The 20,990-nt window shown below is 40.7% G+C and overlaps 1 protein-coding gene across 6 annotated transcripts in view; it reads left to right on the top strand.

The window, feature by feature from the left end:
* Positions 1–20,990, top strand: part of FBXL4 (F-box and leucine rich repeat protein 4) — a 100,919-nt gene that overhangs the window by 44,676 nt on the left and 35,253 nt on the right. For all 6 annotated transcript variants that reach the window (XM_045009220.1, XM_045009221.1, XM_045009217.1 and 3 more), the window contains one exon: positions 10,618–10,831. In XM_045009220.1, coding sequence (XP_044865155.1) covers positions 10,618–10,831 — 214 coding nt within the window. The remainder of the gene's footprint in view (positions 1–10,617; positions 10,832–20,990) is intronic.

Genomic DNA, 20,990 nt, shown 5'->3' with positions numbered 1-20,990 from the left:
TAAAATAACCATATCTAAATGATATTTAAGAAACATTCTTTGTTTATACTTTGATCAATTAAACAAGTAAATATTCCTGGAAATCATTATTTTAAAATGTAAGGGTCTAGAAAAAATGGAATAATTTAAGAACTCTGACTAAAGCAAACTGTATTGATATGAGACGATAGAATGCTTCAGGCATGTGAACATCCTGAGGCAAAGCTGACGGTAATTTAACTTATTGATAATGCCCATTAGGGTTATAGAAGAATATCGTAACTGTTTCACTTCAGAGTATTACAGAAAATAACTAAACTCCTATAAACTGGGTGGAAATAAAGAGGGGAGGGGAACTGAAATGGAAAAAGGAGACACAGCAGGTATTAAAAAGTGAGATGTGTATTTGAATAATCTTAGATGTATCTGTGCAAAAATGACAAGTGTGGTGTGTAAGCAGGAAGAGACTATGAGATGTCTTATAACATAAACAACATTATTATTCAGTTGGTGTTAGAGACGTTGTAGATTAATTCACACAACTGGAATGTTAGTGTAGATGGACATGACCTGCTCAGGAAAGTAAAGCAAGGGATCAAGTGATGCCGTGAAATATATCAAGACTCTGTACAAATGCTCTGAGGTGAAAGAGGAAAAATCCTTCTGGATTAAAGGGACCTTATCAACTAAAAATTAATTTTTGAAAATAGATTACTTTACATTAGATATTTCTACTGTTTCACTTTAATAATTTACATGTTGGCCTTTATGCTCTTTGTTTACTTTTTAAATTTATGTTGTACAATGAAAATCATTAAGTTTATTATATTTTCAGTTCTTAGTGTTGCCATATTTGCATTTCATGCACTGAAAAAAACCCACACAAAATTGCTGACAGATATAGGGACAGTTGTATTACCTGAAATTACTTTTAACTTGCTTTTTGAATCTGTCTAGATTTCATAATGTAATTAAAGTCCCTTAAGTTTTCTAGATATCTGTTGTAAAGCTAGCATGGCCAAACACAGAACTGTCTGTGTTCTTGAATTCTAGGGACAACTTTTTTTTTTGTTTTTTAAGGAAAAAAACGATCCAATGAACTTTTTTCCACTTAATCCTGTTTTAAAACCTTAGTGACACTCTGAAGTTTTTACGTGAATATAAGGTATGCAAAAGTTTTTTGACACTAGAAAATTCAGGATTTTAATTAAAATCTGTGAATGAAAACTTTATTCTTAACAGTCAGAACAGAAATGACAAGAGTATCAAGGTTCTACCGTGCCTAGTATGAAGCAGTGTTACAAAACTCTGGAAGCCAAGAGAGGAGCTGAAATGGGTGAAGTCATTGGTAAAGGGTATGTTTATGTCATGGAGATCACGGAACTCATGGAATCCGTGACTTCCAGAGACCTCTGTGACATTTTCTGCTTCAGTCCCAGGCTGAGGGACTGGAGCTGTCTGCCAGTGAGAGCCATGGCAGGGTTCCAGCAACTGTCTACATCCTCCTGAGAGGGCCCCTGCAGAGCTCCAGTGACAGGTGACAGCCCTTGGGCGAGTAGCTGGGGATATCCAGTTTTTTCTTTTGGAAATATGGCCACCCCGCAGCTGCCGTAGGTGGATGGGGGTCCCCCCTGCAGCTCCCAGCCACCACAGGTGGAGGGGGAACCCCACAGCTCCCTGCCAACATGACGGTGGAGGAAACCATGGAGCTGCAACAGCTTTGGATGCTGGATCCCCCACTTCTTCGAGTGCTGTCCCTATGGGTGCTCCACTTCCGGTGACGGTGCATCCTGGCGCCGTTGATTGGAGATTTTCAGTAGCAGTGCCTGGTTGGGCCATACGTGTGCAGCAGCTGTTTCATGGTGCCATTGGAGTCTCTTCAGTGTGCGCACGGCCTGATCCCCTCAGTTCTTCTCAACCGTCCTTGGCTGAAGATGGAGCTCGGGGCAGTACGACAGCTTCTTCCCCAAAGATAGAAAAATAGATAATTTAGATAAAAATAGCTCAGTTAAAAATGTTTTTCCTTAGATAAGTTAGTTTGTTGTTAGTTTGAAAAAAAAAATCTTAGTTTTTCTTAGTTTCCAAGTTCATGGCTCTCTGTGGAACACGAACCATTAAAAAAGGTCCTGAGTGGACCAAAGCTTACTTTTGCCATGTCAAGCTCCCCTGGCTCTTGCAAGGAGGCTATGAGATGCCTCAGGGAGATGTACATACCATCTGTGACGAACTGGGAATGTTCTTAATGTTTTCTCTGAATACTGTGTTGGTGCCTCAGTGTCCCCTCTGCAGTTGTTAATATCTAGGTGGTGGAAAAAGGGTGTGTGATTGCTGCAGAGGAAGGGGCCAGTGCACCTAAATGCCTGATACTCTGTCTCCTAGCAACTGATGGCCTGGGCCCCTTCTCTGCAAAGGTGCCAGTTGAAGGTGTTGGAGAACAAAGAGATCAGGTGACCTCCTGGCCCGGGAAAGGAACTGAGCAGAAAGAAGGGGCTGAAGGGGTTGATAGTCTGGAGCTGGCTGGGGACGAGGAGTGAAGTGCAGATGTGGGGCTGGCAGAGGAGTGAAGTGCAGAATGGACCCAGCCGAGGGGTCCGGTTCGCTGTATCTGCAAGCTCTGTTTTAGACCCTGTTCCTGTCATCAAATAAACCTCTGTTTTACTGACTGGCTAAGAGTCATGTCTGACTGCAAAGTCGGGGTGCACGACCCTGTGGCTTCCCCAGAACCCCGCTGGGGCGGGCTCGCTCTGGGAAGCGCACGGAGGGGCAGAGGATGCTGAATGCTCCAAGGAGAGACCCAGGAGGTGAAAACGTGTGAGCTTCTTGCCCTAAACAAGTCTGCTCCAAGGGAGAGGAGGCTCCCCAAAGTCCTGACTGGCTTGGTGGGGAGCAGTTCCAGAGCATCGCCCGGTGACTCCGTGACACCATCCAAGTGCATCCACTGCAACAATTTGAAGGTGAGACCACATAAATCCTCACAGGAGTCTTCATTACACACCCTTGATGTTAGGAGGGCCATAGCCTTCTACTTAGACAGGACAAAATCCCCAAGACTGTTTGTTCTGACAACCGAACAATCCAAGGATGCTGCGATATCCAAGCAAAGACTTTCCAAGTGGATATCGGACTATATCTGATCATGCTATCAAACCAATGACATAGAACCCCCTGTCAGGATCAGGTCCCATTCTACTCAAGGCATGGCAAAATCCATGGCATTCCTGCATACCGTACCTATTTCGGATATTTGCAAAGCTGCCACATGGGTGTCAGAACATACTTTTGTCAAGCACTATTCCATTACACAGGACTCCAGTGCGGATGCCATATTAGGCCTTACCTCTTCCTTTACGCTGCTACTGTGCATATAACTCCATGGCCCCCAACTATATTGGGTACTGCTCTACATTCACCTGAAGTGGAGCACCCACACAGACAGCACTCGAAGAAGAAGAGACGGTTATTCACTTTGTGCAGTAACTGAGGTTCTTCGAGATGTGGGTCCCTGTGGGTGCTCCACTACCCATCCGCCTCCCTATTACTTTGGAGTTCGACATGAGGACTCTACAGTAGAGAAGGAACCAAGCAGGTTGGGCCAAGCATGCGCTGAAGAGACTCCAATGGCACCATGAGACAGCTGCTGCGCACTGCGGCCCAACCAGGCACTGCTACCGAAAATCTCCAATCAAAGGTGCCGGGACACAGTCACCTGAAGTGGAGTACCCACAAGGGAACACATTTTTGAAGAACTTCAGTTACTGCACAAGGTGAGTCACCCTCTCTTCCCATTTTGTCTCAGTTATTTTTAGTAAAAGTCACGGATAGGTCATGGTTTCCGTGAATTTTTGTTTATTGCCTGTAACCTTTACTAAAAATAACCATGACACAGCCTTAGCCTAAGGGCTTGGCTACACTTGTGAGTTACAGCGCATTAAAGGAGCCCCGGGCACACTAGCTCACCACCCGTCCACACTGGCAAGGCAAGTAGAGTCCTCTGACTCCAGGGCTAGAGCGCTCCTGGTACTCCACCTCGGCAAGTAGAATAACATTTGATGCACCCCTGCTGGAGCGCCCCAGCATCAGTGTGAACGAGGTGTTGCATTACTGTGCTCTGATCAGCCTCCGGAAACGTCCCATAATCCCCTTAAGTCATGTGGCCACTCTTGTCATTGTTTTGGATATGCCCTTTGAAAGCTCCGTTTGACAGCCAGCATGCTTATCTGCTCCGAGACAAAGCAACGATTACTGTGGAATGCTGTGTGTGTGAGAGAGAGAGAGGTGTGGTGGGGAGGGGGAGGTCTGCTGCTGTCTGAACTTACAAGACAGCATGCTGACATGCTCTCAGCCCCCTAAAAACCCACGCTCTCTCCCCCCACATACTCACAACACACTCCCTGTCACACTCCACCCCCACATTGCAGCCACTTGCATGCTGGGATAGCTACCATAATGCACTGCTCTCTGTGGCCGTTGCAAGAGCTGTTAATGTGGCCACGCCAGTGCGCTGGCAGCTGTCAGTGTGGACAGACTGCAGCACTTACCCTTAGTCATTGTTGATTAGAAAGAATCTGAGTGGCTAGAATCTACTGTCATTAGATATTATATAAAGGAGAGTAATGAAGTTGCAAATTGTTCGGGGTTGTCTTGCTTAAAATACAGAAATTCTTCTCCAAGCTAAGTAGGGTGTCTCCACATCAAGAAGAGTAGACTGAGACAAGTGACACCAGGATGGTATGTCTCCCCCTAGAGTAACAATATAAAATGTAACTGCAAGATTGGATAGGATTATGTAGTCAGAAAGCCAGGGAAATGGCATGCATGCTGAGCCTCAGCCAATCACTGTTCAAGGCGGGGAGGGGCAATAAATCTGTCAGGGGATTAGTTCTGCTTTGAGCAGGGGTTTGGACTAGATGACCTCCTAAGGTCCCTTCCAACCCTGATATTCTATGATTCTAAGCTTTCTGATTGGCTGAGCCCGGGGCTGGGAGCCAATCAAAAACAAGTGGCAACCTTACGTAGCAACAAGCTACCCTGCTGCCTCGAAGCCAGTCAGAAGCAACCCCCTTCTAGCTCCATACCAGCACTGTATAACGCAACCAGGAAGTGATTTTAAGCAAACTTTATGCAAATTGAGCATCATAAGGGTGAAAAAAGCATTGTACGGCTGAAACGGGCAGTCAATTGAAAATTGTCATAAGTCCAAGGACTCCCTGTAGTTTGATAGTTTAAATTTGTCCCTTTCCTATCAAAGGAATCACTTAAAATTGATTTCTCTCTCAAGCCAGTTTGCTTGGACTTATAAAGGAGAGCATGCATACAGAATTAGTTAATTCTAAAGTATGGTTACTTGCGGTTTCACTAAAGAGTGTAAATTCAACAAGACAATCTTTAATTATTTATATTAAAGATAGAAGGAGAAATATAGTCTTTAAAATGAAATCTCACCACTTCTCCTTATCTTGGTAACCCTGCGACAGGGGAATAGTCCTCTCCACAGGGTTTACCTGGGCATTAGTTGTACTTCTGGATTTTGCAGTTTACTCTGGGGTCCCACATGGATGGTGACCTTTGTTTTGTATACCTTGATTCCAAAGGGCAACCCTCTAATTTCTCTTGGACACTTTCTGCTCTGTTTCTTTGCTGCTTCCATCAATATCCAGTAGATGGCATTGGTGTGGAACAAGTTTGTTCAATCATATTCTTATCGGAGGGTATTTGTTTGATTCATTTCAAAGATTGTATTTCAGCACTAGGCCACATTAATTGCAGTTTCCCCCTTTGTAAGCAGTTTATTTTAATTCAGAGTTTTACTCTAGACCGGTGTCCACCTCTCTTAATGTTCTCTTTCCTTCTTGCACCATACAACTCATGCCACTTCTACAGGGAAACACTCATTCAGAAAGAATACAAAGAAAGTCCCCTACTAAACCTACTGGACATGGTCCATATGTTCTTTGATTGTATTAAGCATTTCACATCATTTAGGTCTCACCCCAACAGAAGGCACTATCCACGTAGAGAGAGTGCGAGAGATCTGACTGACAAGGCAAACAAATGCACAGTTTGGGGTGAAGACAAGGTGGTTTGGATTTCTTGGGGTAACAAGCAGTTAGACCTATGTGACCTTCAGTTTTCTGGGTTTCACAGCTGTTTTCCCCACCCATCTCTTGATCCACTTTGCCTAGAAAAGCAGGGTATTACTTTGTTTGGTATCCTTTTGGGACTTTTTTCAGCTACATTGGGTGGGAGAAAGAGACTTTATCCATAAGTAAATTATGAGAAATTCTTGCCCATAGTATTCTCCTTTAGCTCGCTTTTTGGTCTCTCTTACTGGGGAGTGGAACTCATAACCTTAGCTGATCTGTAGATCCTTAGACAAAGTGTGAATCATTTTCTGATTGTCTTTACTTCTTAGGTGGAGTTCAGTAGTAGGTGGGTCCTATTTGGGGATAAACAGAGGTGGATAATTTTTCTTAATTTCTAGGGCCATAAGGAAGTAATAGTTATCAATCATTCAAGGCATATCTGTTATCTATACTCCTTACAGTTGATAAGATCTCTGGCCTGCCGATCTTAATTTTTAATAGATCTTGGAGTACCTTGGCAATTCTAGGAGCCTGGAAGAGTGCTAATGTTGTGCCAGTGCTCAGAAATGACAAGTAGGATGACCTGGGTAACTATAGGCTCGTTAGCCTCGAATCAGTCCCAGAAAAAATACAGTTACGAACACCAGAGTTCTGAACTGACCGGTCAACCATACACCTCATTTGGAACTGGAAGTATGCAATCAGGCAGCAGCAGAGACTAAAAAAAGAAAATACAGTACAGTACTGCGTTAAACATAAACTACTAAAAAAAAAAAAGTTTAAAAAAATTGACAAGGTAAGGAAACTGTTTCTGTGCTCATTTCTTTTAAACTAGGATGGTTAAAAGGTGCATTTTTCTTCTGCATAGTAAAGTTTCAAAGCTGTAGTAAGTCAATGTTCAGTTGTAAACTTTTGAAAGAACAACCATAACATTTTGTTCAGAGTTAGGAACATTTCACAGTTATGAACAATCTCCATTCCTGACACTGAGGTTCTACTGTAGTGGAAAAGCTGATACAATATTCAATTGATAAAGAATTACAGGATAGGAATATAATTAATCACAGTCAACATGATTTTATGGGAAATAGGTCTTGTCAAACCTGGTTTCATTCTTTGATGACACTAGAAGTTTGATTAATAAAGGTAACTCCTTAGATGTGATATATTTAAACGTTTGTATGGCATTTGACTTATGACTGCATGGCATTCTGATTAAACTGTTAGCACTATACAATATCAATAAAGCACTCATTAAATGGATTAAGAACTGGCTAATGGCAGATCTCAAAGAGTAGCTCTCAGTGAGGAGTCGTCATCAAATGAGAGTGTTTCCAGTGGAGTTCTGCAGGGATTGGTACTAAACCTGAAGCTATTCAACATTATTATCAATGATGTGGAAGTAAATATAAAATCACTGCTGATAAAAATTTGTGGATGAAAAAGATTGGTGAAGTGGTGAATAATGAGGACAAGGCAGTCATACAGAGCAATCTGTATGACTTGGTAAGCTGGACTTCTTCAACAAATGTATTTTAATGCAGTCAAATACAAAGTTATACATCTAGGTACAAGGAATGCAGGCAATACCCACAGAATGGGGATTTACTGTAGGTAAAGCATTGACTCTGAAAAGGGGTTAGTGGTCATAATGGACAAGTATCTCAATATGTGCTCCCAGTGCAGTTCTTTGGCAGAAAAGGCTAATGTGATCCATGGATGCATAAATAGAAATAGCGAGTAGGGATAAGAAGTTGTTTTACCTCTGTATGTGGTGTTGGTGGGACTGATACTGGAATACTGCATACAATTCGGGTGTCGACATTTTAAAAAGGATGTTGAAAAATTAGAGAGAGGGTGCAGAAAAGAATCACGAAAATGATTTAAGAGTTGGAGAAAATGTCTTTCAGTGAAAGACAAAGAGCTCAATCTGTTTAGTTTATCAGAAAGAAGTGACAATTATAGTGTATTAAGTATCTTCACAAAGAGAAAATAGTGGGTACTAAAGAGCTCTTTAGTAGAAGCAGGCATAACAAGAACCAGTGGCTAGAAGCTGAAGCTAGACAAATTCAAATAGAAAATTAAGTATTTTTTAACCATGAGGATTAAACTTGGAACAAACTGCCAAAGAACGTGATGGATTCTCCATCTTTTGATGTCTTCAGATCAAGAATGAATGACTTTCTAGAATATATGCTTCAGTCATACAGGTTATTAGGCTCAATACAGAGGTAACTGGATGTAATTCAGTAGTCTGTGATATATAGCGGAAGTCGAATGAGGTGATCTGACGGCCATTTTTGGCTTTAAACTCTATGAATCTATGACATGGTCCTAGAAAAGCCTGCTACCTATTCTTATTTTTCAATCATCAGTGTTGAATTTGCTAGGTGGTTGTTTCTCATTACAACTGTAGTGAATGTAAAAACTGCAGATGGGTAACAGGTGTTTACCAAACTCGGATTTTACATAACAGTTGACTCTACAGAGAGGCACTGAGTTTGCTCAAAAAACAATTGAAGAGGTTTAGAAAGGGACCTAACTAGGGTTCCATCCTAAGCACCACATTTGTACAGCTACTTTGTTGACAAGCACCTCCCAAAATGGTGGGACTCCTCCTTCCTTTTAGGGGGCTATGGTACTTCCAGTCCAAAAGGAAGGTGCCTCATTTTCCCTCTTAATCCACATATTTCTTGCACTAACCGGTTAGGGGGAAAGGAAATAGACTCTATGGCCTCCCCTTTCATCTTGCACGCTAACGGAAAATATAAGGAAGAAGGGGGCATGGAATAGGGAGAAGGAGAAAAGTGATGGACAATGAAAAGGAGAGTGAGGGAAAAGGAGAGGAGGTTGATAATGTAAGGTATGGAGTAAATGAGGGAAAATGACTCATTGGAGAGAAAGAAAGGGAAGGAAGGACGGGATGAATGAGTGAATGGCTAGATTAGACTTTCTGCCAGAAAGAGAAGGCTTGGAGATTTGATTGTTTAGACACTATGTGAAGGAAGCCAAGGAGTTCGAGTGTCCTACTGTTTAGGATGCTTGGGGCATGTCCCTCTGGATCCTGCTTCTCTTAAGTGTCAATGTCAAAATCAGACTTAAAGTAGTAATTTAAAATTGTAACAAAACAGAATCACTGTTATATTTGGTTGCATTTGAAGTCAAGAGTAACTGGTAAGTCACAAGAAAGGAACAGAGTTCAACTTTCACTTCCTAAACTTAGTTTGCAGGGCTGGAAGTAAGAAAAAAAATGTTTGTAATTTAAACAAACACACCACCTTTTTTTCCAAACCCTTTTCCCAGTAGTAAAATTAACTTACCACTACCAGTAATGTAGTATCATCTACTCTTCTTACCTTTGTTAAATGTAAACCTTATTGCAGGCCCGCCGACAGCAATTCCGGGTACCAGGGCAGAACAGTCAATGGGCCCCCGTTGGTGCCCAGCGAGCTGCTAGCTGTGCTGCTGGATGCACTCTTCCGACACAGCCAGGGCTTCTACATGCGCCTGCCTCACCTCCACCACGTTCTGCTGCTCTCCCTGGTGGGCAGGAGCCCAGGCAGGGAGCAGGAGGGAGACACTTTTAACGCCGGCCCCTGCCAGTTGCTGCTCTGCAGCCTTGCCTGGCAGCTCCCAGAGAGAGCCTGGCTAGGGAGGAGGTGGCTTCCCCCTGCCCGGGTCGGCTGCCGGGTACCCCAGCACCCGAGCCTGGGCAGGGAGCGGAATTCACCTCCCTAGCCAGGCTCTCGCAGGCAGCTGTTGCGCAGGGCTGCGGAGCAGCATCTCAGCGGCTGGAAGGGGCTGGTCCTGCCCCTTCCACTCCTGGCATCTGGGCGATGAATTGCCCAGGCCCATCCCCAACCCACCTCCTCCCTCCCCCAGTGCCTCCAGCATACTGCCAAACAGTTGGCGGCAGATGGGAGGCACTAGGGAGGATGAGAACAATCTGATTGGCGGGGCCTGGCACTGGAGGGGGAGGAGGGGCCTGCCAGTGGGTGCCCAGGAGCCCTGTGGTCCACCCAGGTGATTTAAAAGGGCCCGGGGCTCCCAGCTGCCACCGCTGCTGCTACTGTGGCAGCGGTGGTGGCCACAGGCCCCGGGCCCTTTTAAATCACCCATACTCCGGGGTAATTGCCCCCCACTGTTGGAGGGTCTGCCTTATTGTATGATTCAATGGAGAACACCAAAAACTATCCAGGATATGCAACATGTTTGAGTGAATGTTGATGGAGTAAACATAACTTTCGGAATATCTTCACTTTTGAGTGCTTGATCTCCTACCTTGACATTAAATTAACCCATGATTTTTTTTTTAGGTTTTTCCCTTTTAATAGATTTCCTCAGATCTGTTACAATCAATTTACTTTAGCCTAACCATGCATATTTTTAGTTTACAGAGTAATTTAACGGTATGTAAGCGATGCAGGTTGTATATTTTCCTTGCTAAAAAAACATTCTTCAACAGTATCCACTTGTTTTTGACAGTGTTCCAAAATTTCCACAAAAAACTATATCTCCCTCTCCCTTTAATTCATATACTACATGCTTTTTACAGGTTCCTGAAAGTTTGTGGCTCTGAACTAGTTCGCCTTGAGTTGGCTTGCGGCCATTTCCTCAATGAGACTTGCTTGGAGGTCATTGCTGAGATGTGTCCAAACCTTCAGGAATTAAATCTCTCCTCCTGTGATAAGCTACCACCTCAGGCTTTCAACCACATTGCCAAAGTGTGCAGTCTTAAACGTCTCATCCTTTATCGAACAAAAGTAGAGGTAGGAACAACTATTTTTAACCTTTACAACAAGTATTTTGATTCCTGCTAAAATTGTAAGTGGTTTAATTAACAGTTAACAAATTAAAATCATATGAATAGTGCAAATAAAAAATGATACTTTGTATTTACCGAGGTAGTTTCTGGATTTTTAAAAAATAGTAGAAATTTACTTTTTTGGTCACTTTATAATCCATATACAAAACTGGTGGTCTTTAATTTTTTAAAATTTTTTTTGAAAGGTCAGGAGAGTGCCCTATTGAAATCTTAGTAACAACTCCTTACTGTTACAAAATATACTGGAGTGCTACTAGTACATTTCAAAGTATCAGTCCATTAATTACAAACTGCAATTGACAAATGAACAAATCACATTTTGTGATGTATCAATCTTGTTTAGTAATTAATTTGCTAATTATCAAAAATCACATATCTAGGAGTTACTAATTAGTAAAGTTCTACTGTATTTTTTATTGTCAGGTATTAATTTAGGTATTGGACCTGAAATATTTTTGGACAGCGTTTTCACATATAATTATCCCTATTGCAGTTGAGTAGTTCTGTAAAGTATCAACATGTTATTTCCCATAACAAAGGTAGTGTCACATTTTTTAGGGCCTATATCACTGTCTTTGTATTTGTTTTTATGTTTGTGATTCTCTAAGTCAGAACTCATTTTCTAGTCTGATTCTGACACTGTGCAGCTATGTCCCACTTCTTATTCACACCACATTGTAAGGTTATAATCTAGCTCTTTAGCAACACCCCTTAAACCAGCATGACTTTAACCCAAGAGACCAGTTTAAACAACTAAGCATGCACAGCATTCCAAGTTGTTCTACGTTTTGAGCATTGTAATGAAGAAATGAGAAAAGGGAGGTGTGGGGGGAGGGAATTTGAACAAACGTATATGTTCCAACTTGACCAAATTCATCCTTGGCTCTAGACAGTGGAACTCTCACTGAAGTCAGTAGGAGTGGTACCAGTTTATGGCAGGACTACATTTGACCCTGAGTGTTAACTTTACACATATTGAATTGAGTTTGTTCAAACTTCTATGAGAACTATAAAGCAAGCCATGCTTGAAGTTCCTAGCTTCAGTTGTTTTTTTAAATATTGCGCTTGCATAACTCCATTTGAGGAGAGGTGATAAAGAAAGGGCCACCGAAATGGAGGAGAGGAAGGGAATGAGTTAGGAAAGGGTGAGGTGGTATTGTGGCTGTGCTATTTGCATCCAGCCAGAAGTGCAAGTTTCTCACCTCTGAACTGGATCAGATACAGCTAGGCTTGGAAGGGTTAGATTTTTATTGGTAAATGTTGATTTCACCATAGACACAGGCTAACGAAAATATTTATATTGATGATAATCAAAAAATGCAGATAGGCAAAGTAAGAAAAATGCTGTTTGAGAACTTATCAGAGCTGGATTTAAGGTTATTTACTTTGTATATTTTGACATGGTGTTACCAATTTGGGTTTTAATGGTTATAAGGCTTTAACTTTTTGAATTTCAGAATCTACTGTCAATGAATAATTGATTGACACCCTCTGTTGCCTGATAATACAAATTTTTAATTTATGAGGATAATACAAATACATGCTTAAAATCCATAATTTTGTGCAACTGTGAATTTAAATAGATTAAAATAGAAAAAAACGCGTAAGAATAAACATCGATGTTATCTTCAAAATTATATTTAAAACCCCCAAATTTTGCCAAGCCTAAATACAGCATATTTATCTTGCATGTGTGTCCCAGGAACCATGGGACTTGTGTTAGTGTCCACTGCAAAGTCTCTGCACGGACTATTAATTTTCCACTAAGGTGGTGTTGGAGACACTGAGGCTAATAATGCTCAGTGACTCTAATATCTTCATTGAGGATATCTCTTCTGATATAGTTCAGGATTTCATAGCCACTATCCCAGGTAGTTTCTGGCTCAACTTATTTATCTGGCCACATTCTTGACTGGTGTTTGTGTTTGGGAGTGGAAGTAGGACAACTGAAAATTTTACCCATGTCATAGGCCAGGTATGGTATTCTGCAGTTTAAGGTTGCAGTCCTCCTCTCTATTTAGGACTTATTTTGATGGTCCACTCTTGGAGGTTAGTTGAACTCTGTGTGTTTCTGGATGGCTGTGAAGGGAGATATTTTCCCAGCAAACTCAACCTATTGATGGCTTACTGGACAATATATTGATCTTTTGTCCTCAAACATTGATGAAATGCCCCTTAAACATTGTCCCCCTCTAAGAGTTGTCCCCACCCCACCCCCTTATTTAAAGTACCCAGGAAGAGGTATGGATTGGGGTGTCTGCAGAATACTGACAAACATCCAGTTCTATAGATCCTTCATCTGACCCATCCAGTGTTTTCAAATGTTCTACCTAGTATTTTCAGTAGAGATTGGAACATGGATGAGGGTTCAGTGGCTTAAATTCCATCTGGATAAAATGAGAGATGTTGGTAAATTGGGAGAAGGAATTAGAAGATATGGCAGGCGTTATATCTGACACTTTAAAGAAAGGTATGTTCCCACTATTTATTACTATAGTCTGAGAGTAGTGTTGACCCCTAGCTGCTGTTAGATGATCATTTAAGACTCATATATGTCTGATGAGAAGATACTAATACCTAGCTCATATATAGCACTTTTCATCCATAGAGATCTCAGTGCTTTAAATCCCCATTTTACATATGTGGAAACAGAGGCACGGAGGTAAATTGACTTGTTTCTTGGTCACCCAGGAAGCCTGTGGCAGAGCTGAGAATAGAATCCAGGTCTTCTGAATCCCAGTTCAGTGCTCTGTCTGCTAGGCCTCACTGCCTCTCTAAGATTGCAATAATTTATTTTGGATGCAGACCACTTGCATGATCCATAGCTTTGTTACAATGCACTGCAGTAATCTAATTTTTAGATTGTAGACTACACCATATATTAGTGGACTACACCGTATATCAACTCAGGAACTGAAGCTAGTGCAGAATGTGGTTGCTCACTTGTTATGTGAAATTTCTCACTCTGAGTTAGGGTGACCAGACGTCCCGATAAAATCAGGACTGTCCCGATTTTTGGGCATTTGTCCTGCATCCTGATCAATGTTTGGTCGGGATGCAATTTGTCCCAATAGTTCGCACTCCTGTTTTTTTGTTTTGTTCCGCCGGCGGGACTCCGCTTCCCCCCACCCCGGCGGCGGGACTCTGGGACTTTGTTTGTTTGTTTTCCTCTCTATCTCTCTGCCGGCGGGACTCCATTTCCCACCCCCCTCTGCCAGCGGGACTCTCCCCCGCCCGCCCCTAAATGTGTCCCGATATTTTCTTCATCCCATCTGGTCACCCTACTCTGAGCTCATGATCTACGCTGGCTGCCTGCTGGTTTCTGGGTGGAGTTTAAAGTGATATTTTTTATTTATAAAGTTCTAATTGGCTTGGGACTGTCAGTCTGAGAGACCATCTTTCTTTCCAGACCATATTGCCACAGTTATGATCAGTGGATGTGTGTGAGCCAGAATCCCTTTTATTTAGAAGAGATGGAGCTGCTAAGAAGCCCTTAGCTTTGGATTTCATGCACCACTCTCTCATCTTCCATTCCAAAATAGCCCAAAGCTGTTGATCTTTGGGGCATACTTCAAGGGCCATTTTTTCTCACAGGCTTTTGGGAAGGAAGAGGTGATCTGTGGGCAGGGATCTGTGTGCCAGGAAGCTAGTATTTTGGGCTGGGGTGGTTTTGTTCTTTTTCTAATTTAGGTAGGCTGATGGCTTTGCTTTTGTTTAGATTAGTGTGATTGCATTCTTATCATTTAGCAAGGTGCACTGAGTTTTGGATAGGTGCTCTTTAATAAATGGTGAATAAGTGTAGATAAGAAATTTGGTCAGGGTCTGACAAAGTGTGTTGTAGTTTAAAATTAATGTTTTGGTTCGGTGCCAGAAAGGGGCATACAATTGAAGTTGCATAGGGAGCCATAATTTGTGTTTTGGAGGTCCATCTGAATATTGTTACATCCCTATTATTACATCCCAAAGAGGATGGATCTAGACTGTTCTCAGTGGTAGAAGATGACAGAACAAGGAGTAATGGTCTCAAGTTGCAGAGGGGGAGGTTTAGGCTGGATATTAGGAAAAACTTTTTCACTAGTAGGGTGGTGAAGAACTGGAATGGGTTACCTAGGGAGGTAGTGGAATCTCCTTCCTTAGAGGTTTTTAAGGTCAGGCTTGACAAAGCCCTGGCTGGGATGATTTAGTTGGGTTTGGTCCTGCTTTGAGCAGGGGGTTGGACTAGATGACCTCCTGAGGTCCCTTCCAACCCTGAGATTCTATGATTCTATGATTATCAGTCAACATCAGGTGATACAGTAATCAAATCTTAGATACTTACTTAAGTAGATCTTTGTTAATTTATGGAATGAGAGCTGTGTGTTGAAGTGGTTAATTACTACTTTATATAGTTTTACTGACTCTCTTGTTCCTAGTTAGCTAACATTTAAAATCTGAGATCAGTTGCTGTGGAATTGTAAAAAGCTAAGGTATGATCTGAATGTGATGGGGAATTGTATTGTTCCTGGCTACAGTTTTGTGGAATGTAATTCCAGATAAATTGTTAAGATTAAGTGTAGAATTGTCTGAACCAAATATATGCTAAAAGATCACTAGAATTGTTAAGGTTAGTTTTCGTGACTGTCTTTTCCTATATGACTGTATACGTAGGTAGTTGAAAAGAAATTTAATTTAGAGGCAAGCCTACTTATGTAGACTGTCCTATTTTGTGAGTAGTATGTAGATGCTGGTCACAAACTATTTACATCACACAAGGTAAATTTTCTAATAAATTACATGAACTAATCAGGCAGGAAACTTATATGTTGCTTATGGTATAGGAAGTCATTTATCAACTCAAATTTCTTAGCCTACAGGAGAAATACTTTCAAGGGGTAAAGAAAATGAGGATGAAGATATAGCACTGGCACTAGTGTGCAGAGAATATCAATTTATGAATTAAACTTCAGGAAGTTTTATGACTAGCACTAGTGTGTCCAATAAAAATAAAAATGCTTCTGTGTGTGGCAGAAGTACAGTGCTGTCATTTTACAAAAGTGGCCTCCTTTTAAAGAAATCTTCTACTGCATTTACCGTAAGTAAATTTTCCTTCAAAATTTCTCCAGTTTGAATTGGTGTCTCATTATACCAGCTGCTGTACAAATACATAAAAAGGCATGGTTCCTGCTCTGAAAAGCTTATAGTCGAATCTAAGATGCAACAAGTGAGCAAAGGGGTAAGGCGTTGTTTACATTCAAGGTTTTCTGCAATTCTCTTACTGCCACCCTAGCAGTGGTGCTAGGAATAATTGAATGCTGGCGTTTTTACCACCGAGTCATCTAGACTTACTCTGAGATAACTGTTGAGACTATGAGGCAGACAGGAAGATATCAGTAGTATGTTGCTCCTAGTTTATGTCTGGAAGCTTGATGTTGAGATAACAATGATGATGTTACCAAAAGTCCCGCCTTATATCCATGTCATAGAAAAGGAAGTTATAAACTAAATATTTGCCCTTCCAGCATCTGGACTAACCCCTCCCAACTTCTCATCCCCAGCAGGAAGTCCCACCTTACCTAGAGAGGGAAAGAAATAGGTTTTGATGTCTGGCGTGGAACCCCCTAAACCAGTGACATAAGTAGCAGAATCCCTAGAAATGATAAAGAACTGCAGCTAAAAACATGAAAAAATCCAAAATGCTGAGAGAGCAAAGAGCTGTTCAGAGAGACTTGTTAAGGAAGAGGGGATATTTGTAAATCTAAATGTTAACTAAAACACCCAGTGTTTTAATTGGAGATGCTGTTACCCAAGCCGCAGCCAGTTTCCTGAAACTCTCTTTGCCTAGGAAAGATATGGCAGAGAATGTTGACTAAAATGGTTAATGGAATGAGTGGAACAATATGACAAGATTGCAAAAACTAGAATAAATTATTAGAACATGTTTTTAAAAAAAGGAACTTGACTCAATTATTCAAAATTAGGAAGAGATAATAAGAGATGATCATTCCCTCTCTTACCTCATTGTACACTGTGGGACAGTCAGTAAAACTGAAGAGCAGTAAAATTAAGTCAAATGAAAGGAAATATCCTTTCATGCATATAGGCAACTTACAGAATTTACTGTCACAGAAAATCAGCAAGGTAAACACTGTGGCTGGATGTTTTAAATGTAGTGAGCATTAAATATTATATGAATAACACTTGGCTGTGCAAGCAAAAATGAATAAAATATTTCAGAATTCAACCCATAAATGAATTTGCTGCAATCAGAAAGGAATCGTTCCTTACATACGGCTTTGCATAAGTGGCTAAGAACATAGTGCAGAGTGAGAAGAGTGGTCATTTTCCACTGAAGCATCAGGTATTTGCCACTTTTGAAAGCCGAATACTGTATTAGCGAGATCAGTGGTAAGGTGCAGTATGACAAATTCTGTGTTAGTCAATGGAGAACTTGGAAATATGCTTAAATAGCACAATATACCGAAGGATTCATTGTCCTCGCTATACTTAAGTTTATGGATTTTGCATGCCATTTCATGGGTCTGGACATGGTCATTTAGCTCTGCCTGGGAATAAATGTAGTGCAACTAGTTCTCTAGTGGTACCAGTCTTGGATTGTCTTCTATAGCGTGTTGGGTTTTTTCAATTTCTCTGCCTTTAAAATTATAATATTTGTACTCCGTTTGCTATTCTAGGTATTATTCAGTATTACACATTTATTATAATAGTGAATAATTTGTGCGCAAAGCTGTGGTTGATGGTTCATGATTTGTTCCTAATGTAAAAGTATAGAGTTTGGGGATAACATATAATAAGATTAACAATATATTATACAGTTATAATATAAATCTCAAAATGTTCTTACAGTTACTTGTTATTCTCAGTGTTCATGTTTTTCCTTGAATTAATAATGTGTCTGTGTGTTTAAAATCTTTTCCCACTGTTTCTGAATTAAAGATTTTGTTTCTAAAGATATCTCATCAGTTTCAGTGTAGTGGAGAAATGGTTAGCATTGGGAGTTTATTATTTGTTTCTCATTATTTGTATTCGATGACAGTTGCTATGCAAACATATTAGAAAACAAGGTTCACGTTAGGAGGAGTTTATAATCTATGGACCTGATCCTGCAAATTCTTACAAACTAAGTAGTCTCTCATTAACTTCTCATGTGAATAAAGTTACTTGTGTGCAATGCTGTTTGCAGGATCGGGTCCAAAGTTTATGACGTGAAGCTCACAACACCCTTGTGTGTGTGTAGGCATTCTTATTCTCCACATTACAGTAGGGAAAGTATTGCACAGTGAGGTTCAGTGATTTTGCCCAAGATCATACAGGAAGATACTCTCCGTCCTATGCCTTAAGTACAAGACTATCGTTCTTCCCATCTAATGAAAAATGTGGTATTTCCAAAATGCCCTTTAAACTTATTGTAAATTATTTCTTCCTAAAGCCTGTTAAATTCTGAAGTGCTTGAGTCAATTTGTAACTTTGCCCAAAGAAGCCTAACAGTCACATTTAAAAAAAAAAATTATATTTTGCTAACTTAAGACCACCATTATACTTCTGGGATTTTTGTGCTGGTGGTCTTGGTATTTGCTGATACATGTCTCTTTAATGTTTATTCATTGAATACTCATTCACAGCATAATTTCAGTGCTCACTGGCACTGATGCATTTCAAGTGCACAATGAACAATGAAAGTATTATTGTGTGCAATAATTTGACAATACGCATCATTATGATTTGGGCATGAACATTATCTTGATCTAGTGCATATCTGAAGTATTCTTTGTACATATATACTGTAGCCAAAATTATATTTTAGTTAGATACCAAATCCACAATTACAAATTAGAAAAAACAAGCATCCTTGTTAATTAAATATTTGTAGGATGTAATGTGAGAGTATAGATTTCATTTTACAAGATATTTTAAACACTTTCATAAGTTATGAGTGGTGAGACAACAAAAGTTTTCATTTTTTACTGCAAATAGAATTTTAGAATAGTTGAAATATATGAATTCGCTAAATTAAAATGCCTGTACAACACACACAAATTTTTTTTGTTTTACATTTAATATGATTATAATACTTATGAATGGTTCTCAGCTGGCAGAAAGGCCTGGTGCAACTTGGAAGTTTCAGCAGCTTGTGGAGGGGGCAGTTTGAGCTTACGCCACTGGCATAAGGCATGAGAAACATGTTTTCTCTTGTTTTTTCTTAAATGGTGAGCAGTTAAATAGGCAATATTAACATTAACATTTTTCTACTTACATTTCAGCGTTAACCCATTTACCTGAATGAATCAATTAATACCTGTTAGAGCTATTGTTTCAGGTTGTCTTCAGATTCAGTCAGACCTAATTAAATAGTTTATGTTCACGTTTTCAAGGTTATCTTTACAGCCAAAAGGGTTGCAGACAAACAAAAATTAATGAAAGCTTCAGCACAGTTTCATAGCAAGAGGTGGATTCCGTAGCAAATAAATCAATCATGGAATTCATAGGGCCTGAATCATGTCCTGGGTGTCACCCATATGACCCTACTTAAGGCTGCCCACTGTCACTAAATCCCTAATCTGAAGAAGATAGATGGAGGTTACACAGGCGTAAATAAAGATATAATCTGACCAGCAGAACAAAATCAAAACACTGATACCTGGATTATATGTAGAGATCACAACGGCTGTTGAAATAACTCAGGTGTTACCTGGCACGTCTGTGGTGCTAAATAATTACAGAGCATGAAGGCACCTATTACATATCCCAAATATTAAGATTCAGATTATACCAATAGCAGGCAGGCACACGTTTGGTTTTAGGGCCCTGTAACTGTGTACAGGGATAAGACCCTCTTCCATGTTCTGTGTCCTCTCCAGTAATGTCCTTAGCTCATCTGTTCCTAAATCTGTGACCAAAGGTATGGGAAGGAAAGCCACAAAACTAACTTCTACCACAAGAGACTCCTTTCTGTCAAAAATGCAACATTAATAACAAATGGCCTACTAGCCAAAGTGCACCATAAAAGGGAATTTACTTGAAATGGGAGATTGCCCATATGTGACTTTTAACTAGGGCTGCCACAAGCCCATCTTTCACCAGTGTCTCCCTACTATCGTGTCTCAAACATCTTCCCTTTAATCCTGTGCACATCAGTATGGTCTCAAAGGGATGCTCCAGGGAGAGGCAAACCTCCCTTCCCAATACTAACTTAATCAATTTACTGTAAAGGAAAAAGTATGGCTACTGTATTCAGCCTGAGCAAATGATAGAGAATTGTCCATAATGATCTCTAGGAACACAAACTAATAACACACAACCTAAAGTGCAATTTTGTATATGTTAGCCCAGGGAAAGTCACACTTTACAAACTCTAGTGTGTACAGCAAGGGAGTAAGAGTAGTTCCTATGTCCATTGGCATTGGGAAGGCCTTCTGTGTCTGGGAAGAAGGATGATCCAGTGGCGAAGGCGCTAGCTTGGGACTTACAAGATGTGTTCTATTACCTGCTCTACCACAGACTTCCTGTGTGGCCTGGAGCAGGTCCCTTAGTCTTTCTGTGCCTCATTTCTCCATCTGTAAAATTGGGATAATAGCACTTCCCTGCCTCACAGCAGTATTGTGAAGATAAATACATTGAAGACTGTGATGCACTTAGATACTATAATAATGGAGACATATATACATAGATAGATGTATGGAGACATACTTGGAACTTCTGCTGCCCCCTGCATGCAAGCACTTCTGGGTTGCTGGAAGATGAATCAGTCTCCAAGAGGCCAACCTCCTCCCTCATCAAGCAGCAACAAAAAGGGGTGATTAAAGAGTGTAATTAAGATATATGGAGCAGCATATCACAAGTCACAGCAAGCAAGAATAATCATTTTGTAGAAGCACTGCACAATATATGAACAACAAGTCAATCCCAAGAGAAGTGTTATCCTATTTGGTGCTTTAATACACTCATTGATATAGGCAGCTGTCTTGGTGAGGTCTAAACGTAGATCAGCAGTGCCATCCATAGTTGTGAATGCTTTACTTCCCACTGAAGTGAAGTTAACCACAAGGATGTCAGAACCTAAAAATGAGAACCCTTTAACAGAGAACAAAAATATGGTGTGGGGTCAC

Source organism: Mauremys mutica, chromosome 3 (assembly GCF_020497125.1).
Source record: "Mauremys mutica isolate MM-2020 ecotype Southern chromosome 3, ASM2049712v1, whole genome shotgun sequence".
Taxonomy (NCBI): Eukaryota; Metazoa; Chordata; order Testudines; family Geoemydidae; genus Mauremys; species Mauremys mutica.
This window is presented reverse-complemented; position numbering and strand designations above follow the sequence as displayed.